This window comes from Colius striatus, chromosome 3 (assembly GCF_028858725.1).
Source record: "Colius striatus isolate bColStr4 chromosome 3, bColStr4.1.hap1, whole genome shotgun sequence".
Lineage (NCBI taxonomy): Eukaryota > Metazoa > Chordata > Aves > Coliiformes > Coliidae > Colius > Colius striatus.
This window is the reverse complement of record NC_084761.1, coordinates 97,559,013-97,571,264: the sequence shown is the minus strand read 5'-3', so window position 1 is coordinate 97,571,264 and position 12,252 is coordinate 97,559,013. Positions and strand designations below refer to the sequence as shown.

Below are 12,252 nucleotides of genomic sequence, written 5' to 3'. Positions count from 1 at the left end.
GGCTGTGATGTCTTTACCCTGGAAATGAAGGTGCTAGGATTGGCAGAAGACTTGAAGCTGGGAACTTCAGCTTTAAGTATCTCATATCTGGTCAATTATGAGCAGTTTTAGCTATGTTCTGAGAAGAGATTCCAAACTGCTTTAATAAGTGGCATTAGCAGGAGCTGGCAGTGGTGTAGTTGCAGTGCATCTTGTATGTGATCAAATGCTCTTCAGTGCTGTGGTTGCTGCATCCCCAAGAGATGACAGCAGAAAGTCTCATGAACTTCAAGCTGCCATTACCAAAGGGCTGTGGCTCTGAGCTGCTCTCTACTTGCAGACCTGCATCTGATTGAAATGTGGTGGCTTTGGGTCTTATTTCATCCTGAGCTCTTTGGTTTGCTTGTCTTCACTTGCAAAGAAGCTTGCAGACTTGTTTGTGCTTGGACTTCTGCTGGCAGGTCACAAGCATCCCTAGCAGAGGGCTAGATCTTTTTGCCTGAAACAGCAGAGGTGCTTCCTCTGTAGCTTGTCCAATGGTGAAGCCAGGGGAACTCTTTCTGTGGATGGGTGAGGCTAAATCATTAGTACATCCTTTCCACTCCTGTTTTACTGAGCCACTTAAGAGGCTTGTAGTGGTTCTGGTAGCTCTCAGGTAGTCTGAACACTACAGCACTATCAAATTACTCTGAATTAACTCTCACTTTTAAGCTGCCTGGTTCAGATCTCAGAGAACTTCTCAGCCCTCTGTTCTCTGGTGATCCCGACATGGAGGCAATGGGAAGAGTGACAAGCTAGTGATCACCTGGGTGATGTGCCAGTTCTTCCAGGGCTAGCAAGAGCAGTCACCAGGTAACAGGCTGAAGAGCTCTAATTCTCCTTCAGCTTCTCTAGACATTGGCAGGAACCTTTTGTTATAAGAGATTTGCAAGAGGATCTGAACAAAATCTGTTTGGAAGGAGGCAAACTGGTTTCTGCTGTTGAAATGAAGTGAGAGAGAGGAAGGGGAGGTTCCTTTAGAGGTCAGCATCTCCTGTGGCTCTTCTGTTAATCCTCTCTTGGTAATCCTAGATAATATGTATGACTTTGCCCCATTACTCACCAAGGAATTCAAGTGTTACCCTCAGGGTTTTGTATACTGTTTGTGATATCTGTTGTTCCTTGAGTCTCATGACTGTAACCCAAATCTTAAGAGCAAGCCTTAGGCTGTTACCCTTTCCCTCTCTCTAAACACACTAATCAATCTCCTTCATTCCCACAGCTTCATTGTGTTCTTGAAGTTTAGCCCAACTTATAAGCAAGACTCTTAACACTGAACTGTTAAGACTGGGAAATAGTCTTCTTTAGGACAGAAGGGATTGCAAAGTCGCACTGGTGCATTTGTACAAGAGGGAAATGTGTTTAGATAGGTCTCCTGGCTGGTGCTCACGTTGATTCTCAGTGTTTAGGGTGCAGGGCTAGTTTAGAATATCAAGTCTCTCACCCAGGGAATGAAGCCACTAGATGACACCAAAACAGACTGTGAACAAGAGTTCTCCTGTTAACAGGGAATTCACACACTTGCTCATCCCTTGACTTGGTAGATTTGTCTTCTCAAAAGTCACATCAGGACTCCTCCTTTTCTCTATTTATAAGTAGTGTTGAAAGGTGAAGGTTTCCTTTCCTCCTGTTGTTTCTGGTATCTTTTTGTTTTTCCAAACACCAGGAGCTGTGCACAGGTTTAATACAAATCAAAGCAACCTCCCCTCACTCCCCAAGCAGGCTCTTTAAAGTTGCTGCATACTGTAAGTTTGGGGTGGTTTATTTTCTCCCATTAGAGGAAAAAATATCAATCTGTGGTCTGTCAGCTCTGGCAAATCTGCATTAATTAATTCCATGTTTTGCATGGTAATAGGCACTTTGCAGCCCTGCTGCTGTTATCCCCAGCAGAATTACATCTGTAGCTCCCTGCCTTAGTGCTCTCAGCATTCCCTTCCATATAAACAAGGAGATCCTCATCTAGCCCAGAACTGCTGACTGGCAGTCAGGAGCGTGCAGGCTGCTGCTTTTACAAGACATTCATTAGTTCCCATAAAGTCAATGAGTTTTGGTTTTGGGTAGGTGCCAGCTGCACGTTGCAGTGGGTAAATCGAGGAAAGGATTCCTGCTCAGGAAGAGGATTTGTCTTCCCTGTTTTGTTTTGCTTTGGGGTTGGGTTTTTTCTTCTTCTTGTTTGGTTGTTGGTGTCTTATGGGTTTGGGTTATTTTTTTGCAGTGTGCTAAACACAATTAGTTTAGAGGGCAGTTTAGTTCAGGATAGGATCCGTGGAGCTTTGCAGAAGGGGAACTTGGCATTTCTCCAGCTGCTGTGTTTGAGCTGTGGATTAAGTGCCTGGCCTGGATCCAGCAGAGCTCTGCCTTCTCGGTGTCAGCACGGGGCCAGAAGTGCTGATCTCAGTGCAGTGGAGATGAGTTTCCCTTTCCTGAGCAGCACGTGTCCTGCACCTCCACTGAGCAGGGAGCCCCCAGCAAGAAGCTGATGTGGATGCTGGGGTATTATCCCACTCTCCTAACCTCTGTTTTCTTGCTTCCAGGATTGTGAGCGTGAAGGAGACACGGTTGACAAGTCTAGTGGCAAACTTCTTAGTTGGCCTCTCGCTCCTGCTCCTCCCTTTCCCTCTCCAGTGGATCCCAAAGCCAGTCCTCTATGGCCTCTTCCTCTACATTGCCTTGACCTCCATTGATGGGAACCAGCTCTTTGAAAGAGTGGCTCTCCTGCTCAAGGAACAGGTATGTAACCTGGGGCACCAGCCTGCTGGGACACAGAAGGGAAATGATCCTCACAACCTTACCACCAAACTGTGCCAGGAGCTAATGTGGAAAGCTGCTGGTGTTGGGAATGGGCTTAACCCCTGAAATTCATGTTCTCAGGAGGCTGATTTCCAGCCTCAGCCTGCACTGTGCATCTCCCTTTCACCTCTTTGCTGCAAAGTAGGAGTGACTCTCAATGTCTTGAGCTTAGCCTGGCTGCCACTGAGATGGGAGCAAGAGAATTCTTTTCCATTGAAGTGGACAAGTGTGTGGCTGTGTCACATCACAAGAGTGGGATGGTTATTGTTGGCTTAAAAAGAGCAGGTAGCTGCATTGTTCATAAAGCTGCATTTCATCTGTCTTTCCAACTCTGCATAAATTGCTTTCTGATTGCTACAGAGCTGTTTGAGCATTCTTGTCCAGGGTGATGGGTTGCATATAATCCTACTTTTTCCTCAATTGAAGAGCTGCACTGGAGCACCTGTCTCCAGAAGGCAAAAATGAGTGTGTGAGTGGAGCCAGGATAGCTGCCACCAGGGAGGACACCCCCTAAACTGTGCAAAGTGCAAACCAAAAAGCCTTTCAAACAATGCCTTGTTGAAAGAAAAACGTCACAAACTGTTGCTCACTGAATGTAGGGGGGTGTTTTACTTATAAAAACCTGCTGTCATGATGTCAGCTGCAGAGTAGAGGCATTTGAATAAGTAATTAAAAGAACATGATCAATGTCAGTAGAGGGTAATCCTGGATTTCCCCTACAAAGCTCAGAACAGGTGACTTTCTGGTATGTCTTAGTTTCCTTTTGACTAGTGTGAAATACCACCAGAAGGGATTTAAAACTCAAAATGGAATTACTTGCATTGTTGAAACCCTTCTGATGTGGGATGAAAACAAATGTGGAAGGTGTGTTCTCAAGCTGTCTCCACTACAAGTGCTAAGAAGGTGTCAGTTTTCACCCTACCTGGGAGCAACAGTGAGTCTCCAGCTCATCTTCTCTTATGCAACAAGGGCCTTAAGCCCAACATTTGGCTCTGCACCTCTGCTAATCTCTCTTTAACCTCTGAGATGTAACATTAGAGATCAAAACTGTGGGATCTGGGTAGAGATTACATCTGTCGTGTCAATCTTTGAATGAGGATTGAATAGCTCTTGATGTGTGTGGAATAGTCCCATTGCTTCTAGGTCCAGTTCTGGGTGGAATTTTCCAAGCTTTGGTTTGGGAAGTTTAAAAAGCATTTTCAAATATGGAGATCTCCCTTTTCTGGAAGGCTTTTTAATGAGTCATGGCACGATCTGAGATCCATTGAGTCTGTATCAGTGCCAGCAGACAGTCGCTCATGCTCGTCACTGGTGTATAGACAGTGAGTCAAAGCCTGTGCTTAGACATGAGCAAGTGACTGTCAAAAGAAACCATCAGTGATATTTAGACTATTAGTGTCACTTTTTTTTTCCTCCCCCTCTCCTTTCTCAAAACTGAATAGCTCATATGAGTTGAAAATCATTGCAGTTGAAGTAGAGCCTCTTCCTGCACCAACCCAGCCTTACCTCATGGTTCTTCCCCTGCTGGGGTTCAGTCAAGAAATGGGATCCCCAGTCTGATCAGCAGAGCACAAAAGGCTCTAAGAACTGGGTTTCAGGTGAAGAAACCATCCAGCAGTAACAACACCTGAAAGCATCTGCTTACTGTCACCCTCCTGCACACCCCCACAGGCACTTCACCTATTACTGCAAAGCCCTGATAATCCTACTCAGGGGAATCTCATTACTGTACTTACCAAGATGTTTTATTGCACTCTGGATGCTCCCCAAGGCAATCTCTGCTGTGTGGTTTGTCTGTTCTCCTCCAGGTTTCTAGTGCCCAGTCATCTTTTGTGTGTTGCTGCCAATGCTGTGGTTTGCAGCACTTTAACCCTACGAGTCCTGCGTTCAAGCTTTAGAACCTGTGAAGGACTCTGATGTTGATGCCCTCTGTGTGTGTGTAAATGAATGACTTCCTTACAACTCTTGTGTTGAAAAGCCTGTGCCCCATTCTGCAGTCACAAGGCCAGGTTGCTGCTTGTCTAACATGTAATTCTTCTCTTGCCAGACTGCTTATCCTCCGACACATTACATCCGCAGAGTGCCCCAGAGGAAGATCCACTATTTCACAGGACTCCAGGTCCTGCAGCTCCTCATCCTCTGTGGTTTTGGCATGTCACCGTTGCCCTACATGAAGATGATCTTCCCACTCATCATGATAGGCATGATCCCCATCAGGTACAAAGCTTGGCTGCCTTTTTTTCCCCCCTGTCTCTCTTGCCTTCTTCAGGTTTGGGCTGTAGGAAGCCTTGAGTGGTCCTGAGTAGTCAGATCCTGGAAGTGGGTGATGGTGACCTTTTCTTCACCAGCTGCTCAGGCTTGAGGAGGAATAATGCTGAGACCCTGTGATTTCACTGATGTGTATGTTGTGCAAAGGTTTCTGGGCTGCCAGGTAGTAAGTCTTTTGCAGTGCCTGTGAGATGCCTGGTCAACCTGAGAAGCTGCACTGAATCTTGCCTCTAGGCAGTTGATGATGCTCCTTACTATTTGCAATTGGATTTTCCTGAGGCCTGTGCTCAAAGCAGAGCTAGAAAACTCTTCCTAAGAGGAATCTTCATCTCTTACCAGTGCTGCAGTGACCATATGGACCCCCTGCACTCCTGAGTGCCACTGCCAACAGTCAGTTAGGTCAAAGTGGCCACTTTTTAGTCTTAAAATGTATCTTTAAGACCAGGAAGATCCCACAATATCTTGCAGTCTTGAGAGAATCATTGGGATCCTGAACTAATGTCTTCCCTAAGGTTCATTAGGAGTGACTGCCCATCATTCTCCAGTTAAATCATTCATGCTGCCCTTTCTTTGGGTATAATGAGAAGCCATAATAAGATCTTGGAAGGAACAGATCTGTTTCAAGTCCACTTGATTATTTTTAGGCCAGCCTGGCATCCAGCAATATCTGGTTATCTTTTGAGCTTTGAAGACTTGGGGATTATCTGTCTGATCTCAAAGTTCAGGTCTATCAATGTGATCATCTGCCAAGGCGACTGCTGTGTTTTCCTTGGGTGATGAAGATGTTTTCCTAAAACAAAAGCAAATGTCAAAACCACCATGGCTTTCAACAGGATCAGGTTAGAGCTGTTTGGGCTGGGTTTTGAAAAGACAAACAAAATGTTGGAAAACACTGAAAGGATTGTTCCTATGGTAAGAGTCTCTCCCTCAGCCTTTGTGTCAGCAGTTGCTTTGGATGACTGGTTAAGTGGCTGGTAAATACTTCAACTGTGTGCAGAGCTGGATGATTGACTCCTGGGGGAATTGCAAGCCTCTGCACAGAAGAGAAAATGTGGAACACTCTTGCCAAATATTCAACTATTGGACATGGTGTAATAAGCTCAATTATTGTGCAGAGAGTGTCAAAGAACCTGGTTTTGTAATAAGAGCTAGATAATTTCATGGTGCAAATACATCTTCTTTTGAGTCAATAGCTGTCATCTTACACTAGCTCTGTTACTAACTTGCTAACTTGTTTTTCCAGAGCAGCTTTTTCTAGTAGCAGCCCTACAGCTAAGGGAAAAGATGGTGCTACCTGGCATAAAACAGAGGTTTGCCCTTGGCTTTCCTTCCTCTGATCTCTACTTGATGTAGTTTCTGGGGACTCCAGCTGAGAAAGGCAGCACTGTGATGCATGAGCTCTGTGGCTGACAATGACTTTTTCACATACATTTGGCACTCTTAAGTAGATGAGGCAGAGTAGAAGAAATGAAATATTTGCTCCCCTTTCTTTCAAGTGAAGGGAAGAAAGGAGATGGGACAGTAGCCAGGGGTCAAGGAAGAATCAAACCCAGATGAGCGAGCCACAGCTCAGTGTCTGCCCAGAACACCAGCCGTGTTACTTGTCTGTCTCAAAGGCACATTTCTCTCCATCCAGCAGTGTTACACACATGATTTGCATTGTCAGTGGTGAGGGATCATCTTTTCCCACTGATGTGGTGTTAATGTGAAAGACAGTGGATTTCAATGGCTTCTCATTATTGCAGTGAGAGCAGCCTGTTGGGAGAAAATGTGATCTCCTTGGGTATCCACAGCTCCTGGCTTAGATTCAGACCTTTGGGATGACTAGTTTTTGGTTGCTCAAAGAGGAAGAACCTTCTTTCCAAGTTCTGTGATGCTTGTCTGTGCTCCCATGGCTCTCAGGCATTTCATTTCATGACAGAACTATTGAAGCAAGTCTGATACTTCTCAGGAAGAAGTGCTGTTTGGGATCTCTTGTATAGCTATTGAAAAGGCACTTCCAAGTCTTAAACTGCTTTCCTGCCTCATTTTAACAGCTGGATAATGGCTTCCCTGTTAAGGAAAAGTATCTAACTAAATATGCAGTAGGATTTAGTAAGAGCAACTTCATTGCACACTGTTAGAGTTCTGTGCCTTTCTCAGCCAAATGCATGAATTCATGAGGATGTTCTTGCAAGCAGGTAAAAAACAAACCTCAAAAGCAAGGGAATTGCTGTCTCCATCATCCAGCAGAGAATCCAGGCAGGGATGGAGTGTTACCTGCAGCTGGAGGAATGAGTGTCACAGCCCTTCTTAGTCTCTTGCCGTGGTCTCAGGACCTGCTGATCCATTTGGTGCTTCTGTAAAGACCAAAGATTCTAGGTTGTGCATTAAAGCTTCTTTGTGGTGAGATCTGACAAGTGACCTGAGGTATTTGGAGAACTGAGGACGTGCAGGACAAGCTTTGTCTGGGCAGGTCTATGAGCCAACATTCCCACTGTAGGGCAAGTGTTGGAGAAAGTGGGGAGTTAGTACTTGTCTCTCCAGCAAGGTTTTTGGTACCTTGAAGACTTTGTGGTGGCAGAATGATGTCGGAAAGTGACTTTTCTCTTGTGAGGGTGAGCTTGTTCTCCTTCATCTTCAACTAAAATGAGGAGACTTCTTCCAGAAGGAGCTCTGCACTGTTATTCCTGTAAGTGCTGTATTACCTGGCAGGATTGTTTTTACTTCTCTATACCCCCCTTCAGCTGTGGGAATCTCGTTGGCATGAAACCTGAAAGGGAGTTGCAGTGAGGTGGGAGTCAGTCTCTCCTCTCCAGTAATGCACAGTAGGACAAGAGGAAATGGCTTTAAGTTGCACCAGGTTCAGGTCACAGCTGAGGAAGATCTTTCTCCCTGAGAGGGTTGTCAGCCCCTGTGCCAGGCTGCTCAGGGAGATGGAGGAGTCCCCAGCCCTGGAGGGATTTAGAAGATGCGTAGCTGAGGTGCTGAGGGTCATGGGTGGGCTTGACAGTGGGAGGGGAGGGCTGGGACTCGATCAACTTAAAGGTCTTTTCCAACTGAAATGATTCTGTCATTCTCTGCACAGCCACAGACAAACCCAACTGAGAGTCCTGGGATAGCAAAACAATATGTTACCTGGCTCTAAACAAGCACTAATGCCATCTCTCTGGTTCAATCTTAGGTATAACCTGCTCCCCAGGATCATCGAAGCCAAGTACTTGGATGCAATGGATGCAGAGCACTAAACAGGGTCCTCTGCCCGTGGAGCAGTGGGGGCAGCTCTCCCAGAGTCAGAAGACGGCTTTGAGGCGTAGAACAATCTCTTCAGTTCTTTCTTTTCACCACTTTCTTTCTCCTCTAGTATGGTGTTTGTAATACACGTGTATCAGAGACCAATCGAGCGTTGGAGTGTCAGACCAAAACAGCCTTGGACTTGGAAGGCCCAAGGTTCTTAGAGGCAAGCAGGCTTAATGGAAAATGCTGCTTTCCACACCCCAAAACTGGAAACCCCAAAGATCAGTGTGTCCATATGGCTGGAGCATGTGTTGGCATGTGCTCCCTTGTGTGAGAGTGGGAGGAATCTCTCTCTTTATGCACCACATCCCTTTTTTACCCAAAGCACTGTAAAGACAGCAACTAACCCTCCTTTTAAAGAATGACAGTCCTGTTCTGGCCTTTTAATTCCATTTCCCATGCATCCAGTGTTCCCAAATTGGTTTTCTGGGTGGCATTGCCTCACTAAACCACTGATGTCAGCAGAGATGGACCGGCCATCTCTCCTCCTCTTAGCGGGGTTGGAAACGGATGCAATTTGTCCTGATACAATCTGGATGAATGTTCAGTTCCCACAAACGAGCTGGGAAACGCTCTGAGGTTGGGCTTGCGTGGTGAGGTTGATGTAGCTGCATTGGGAATTGTTTTGGGTCTTTCTAGTGTTACTCCTCAGTGATCAAACACCGTAGGAGTTTGGCACAACCACAACGTTCTTGCACCCGGAGTCACACGCTGGAGGTTGGGCAGTTGTGTGAGGGATGGCATATACATATGTACAGTAGTGCCTATGTGTACATATATACATATGGATCTGTGTATATATTTTGCATAGATATGATACAAATAGGCCTGATTCTTTCACAGTATCACAAGTGTTTTGTGCAGTCGGTGTTACCCGTGATGTCCTGACCCAAATGCCTGTTCTCTGCTTCAGTGCTGCTTTGTCTCATTGGAGATAGGGTCACTTTTTTTGTTTATCCTTTGGAAGCTGCTCAGTTACTGGTTTTGTTCACGTGTTGCTTGATTCAAAATGTTCCTTTCTGCTTCCTTTCCCTTCCCTGTGGCTTTGAGACCTTCCTCATTCTGTCTTGATGCTCCAACATGTGAATCTTGCATTTAATTTTAATGTACAGCATGCAATGAAAGCTTCCCTCGTTCTCCTAATCAATATTTGTTGGTCATTGCATTGTTTCTGTTTTTGTAGCTCATCTCTGGTTTTCCCCACTCCCAGATGTTGTATTGCTGGATGAATCTAACTCCTGATGTCTTTTGTATTTCAGTTTATTTAATTTTGCCTGTACTATGGTCAGTTTTTGTTTGGAGTACTGTGAAGCTGCCCCTTTAGTTCAGTGTTTGCCCTTTGCTGCACACTACAGGTCACAGGTGAAGTGGGAAGAGAAATGTGGTCCTCTGAAGATGGTGAACTTTCAGAACAGGAGGAGTGAGGGAAGGAAAGTGTTATTAAAATGAAATGCAAATCTGTAATTAGCACAGAAGTGTTTCCTACCAATTGCTTGCCCAGTCCAAGGTGTAGAGGTTTTAATCAGTCCATGCCCTACTGCTTGAGTGTTCCTCTGCATGGTGAGGAAGACCCATCTCTAACAAGAGAGGAAGGCATTGGGTAAAAAGCTCCTGTGTTGAAACTAAGCCAGACTCGGGCCACTGAAGATTTGATGTGTTTGCACTAAATATCAGATGGTATTTCATCTCAATGTAGCTGCCTGTGGCTTGAAAACAGAGCTAAAACCCTAACCCTTTATTTTCTTATGGAACCCTTTGTGTTGATGCTCGAAGGAGGAGAGAGCAGCTGGAGAGCTGCCAAGTACATGGCCATGGTTTATGTATCCATGAGCTTAACAACACGGCATGGCCTCGAAAGCATGACTTTAATGTTGCACAAACCAACTCTTGTGGGGCTGCTGAGAAGCCTCAGGGTCAGGATGATCCCCCCTCTCTCCCCTCCCACTAAAGCCACCCATTCCCCTTCCAGTTTTGGAAGCAGGAGGGGTAACTGATGCCGTGCCTGAGGAGTGGTGTGACAGCAGCGGTGAACCATTGTGTGGTTTCAGACCACCTTTGTCAATATTCCTGGCTTTGGTGTCGTTCCTGTGGTGAGATCACTAATAGATGATAAGGTCTATGTGTAAAAACAGGGAGGAAAACAGTCAGCAGAGAGGATTTTGGGGCAGTGCAAAGGTGGTAAAAGTATGTCTCATCTTCAGTCAGCAGGAAAAGAGCAAGTGACAGCAGTACCTGGTGTATGACAGGGAGTGCAAAGGCCTGGTGATGCTTAACTAACATGCTTTTCCCACGGGTGTCAAAAGATTTAACCAAAACTAGAATCACAAGTGTCATCCTCTGGTTGAGGAAGCTATTAAATGTGTATATGTGTGTGTGTGTGTGTCCTGAGGCTGAATTGCTGGTGTCTCAGCTCTTGGCAGGAAGGAGTCACCCCATGGGATGGTTTAAATCATATAATGGGTGCTGTGGGCTGGAGGAAGGGGAGGACATGCCCAAGGGAACTGACTCTGGTCCTCTTTGAGTGAGAACAGAAGCCTTGGGTGAGATTTCCTCCAGCACAGAGCATCGTGGGGTGAACTGGCATGCAGACCTTGCCAGGGGAAATAAATGTGACATGTCCCCTCCATCCCCCTGCTTAGGAGGACCAAAACTGTCCCCATATAAATCCTCTCAGCTAGTGTCAGTTGTTGCTGACTGAGATCATTTGAAACCCAGATAGCTTGGGGGTGCTCAGTATCTTATCACCACCCTTGTTGATGTCTCGCTGCTGTCTCTTTACCAGTATGACTTCAACGTTGGCATTTTCTTTGTAGCATCAGCAGGAATCTATTTTGCAGGGTTTTCCTTCTGCAGAAGTCAGGGGCCAAAGAATCAACTGCTGGCAAACCAGCACAGCTCAGGAGCAGAGGCTGTGCTGGCTCGGACTGGTTGAACGCTTGGACCCACGTCTCGATGTGTGGATAGATGTGAGCCTCCAGGCCTCTCCTTCACCATGATCCTGCAGAGAGGGTGTTTTCTTTCCCATACAACTACTCTTTTTATGTTTCCTCTGTTTTTATTTGCTTCTGGTTTCACTGACTTTTGAAGTGCAGGGGTTTCCAGGGAGTTGGGCTACTTAGGGAAAGGAGAGTTTTTTGTTCCGAGTGGCTTTTGAGCACTTTAATACTTCTGTGAAGGTTGAAGACAAGTAGAATGTAAAAGAAGTTTTGTTATAAGCTCTTTCTATACGCACAACGCTCCATGTAACTTGTTGCCAAAGACCTGGGTTTGAAAAGGTGTTGCCAGCTATTTCAGAGAGTCCTTGATGTTCACCTGGAACCACGAGGCAGGGAATAAAAAGCTTCCGAAACGCCGTGGATTTTGGAAGTTGCCCTTTGACAGCTGCCAAAACCGAGCAGAAACTGGAGACAGAATGAACTTCTACTCTCAGACTTTGTAGTTTTGGATCCTTGCATTGAATGTAGGAGCTAGAAGTTAGCTTGATGATTAAAACTGGGTTTGTACCTGAATGGTTTTGTTGGTCCGAGACTTATTTTGTTGCCTTTGAAAATACCATCGACACGCTGGGTATGGAGATGGGGGAGTGTTTCCCACGTAAACCAAGCAAAGTGGAAGCATGGGCTGCTGAGCAGGCAGCACAGCACTTTCTAGACTGCTTAGGAAGCAAACTTTACTTGCAACAACCCCCCAGTTCCCTGCTGTCAACGTTGGAAGCTGTTAAATGTCAGGGTGTGCTTGGGTGCACATCGGCACGTGACTGCGGAAAGGATGGGCTTGGAGTGGGACTGGGGAGAGGATGGGCTTGGGATGGGGCTGGGGAAAGGGTGGGCTTGGAGAGTAACTGGGGAGAGGATGGGCTTGGAGTGGGACTGGGGAAAGGGTGGGCTTGGAGAGTAACTG

The 12,252-nt window shown here is 46.0% G+C and overlaps 1 protein-coding gene across 4 annotated transcripts in view; it reads left to right on the top strand.

Annotated features, from left to right (window-relative positions):
• The window catches only part of SLC4A11 (solute carrier family 4 member 11), a 97,861-nt gene extending 86,000 nt beyond the window's left edge, over nucleotides 1-11,861 (top strand). For all 4 annotated transcript variants that reach the window (XM_061994283.1, XM_061994282.1, XM_061994281.1 and 1 more), the window contains 3 exons: nucleotides 2,553-2,748; nucleotides 4,856-5,025; nucleotides 8,240-11,861. In XM_061994283.1, coding sequence (XP_061850267.1) covers nucleotides 2,553-2,748; nucleotides 4,856-5,025; nucleotides 8,240-8,303 — 430 coding nt within the window. In that variant the 3' untranslated portion in view covers nucleotides 8,304-11,861. The remainder of the gene's footprint in view (nucleotides 1-2,552; nucleotides 2,749-4,855; nucleotides 5,026-8,239) is intronic.
• Nucleotides 11,862-12,252: the final 391 nt, after the last annotated feature.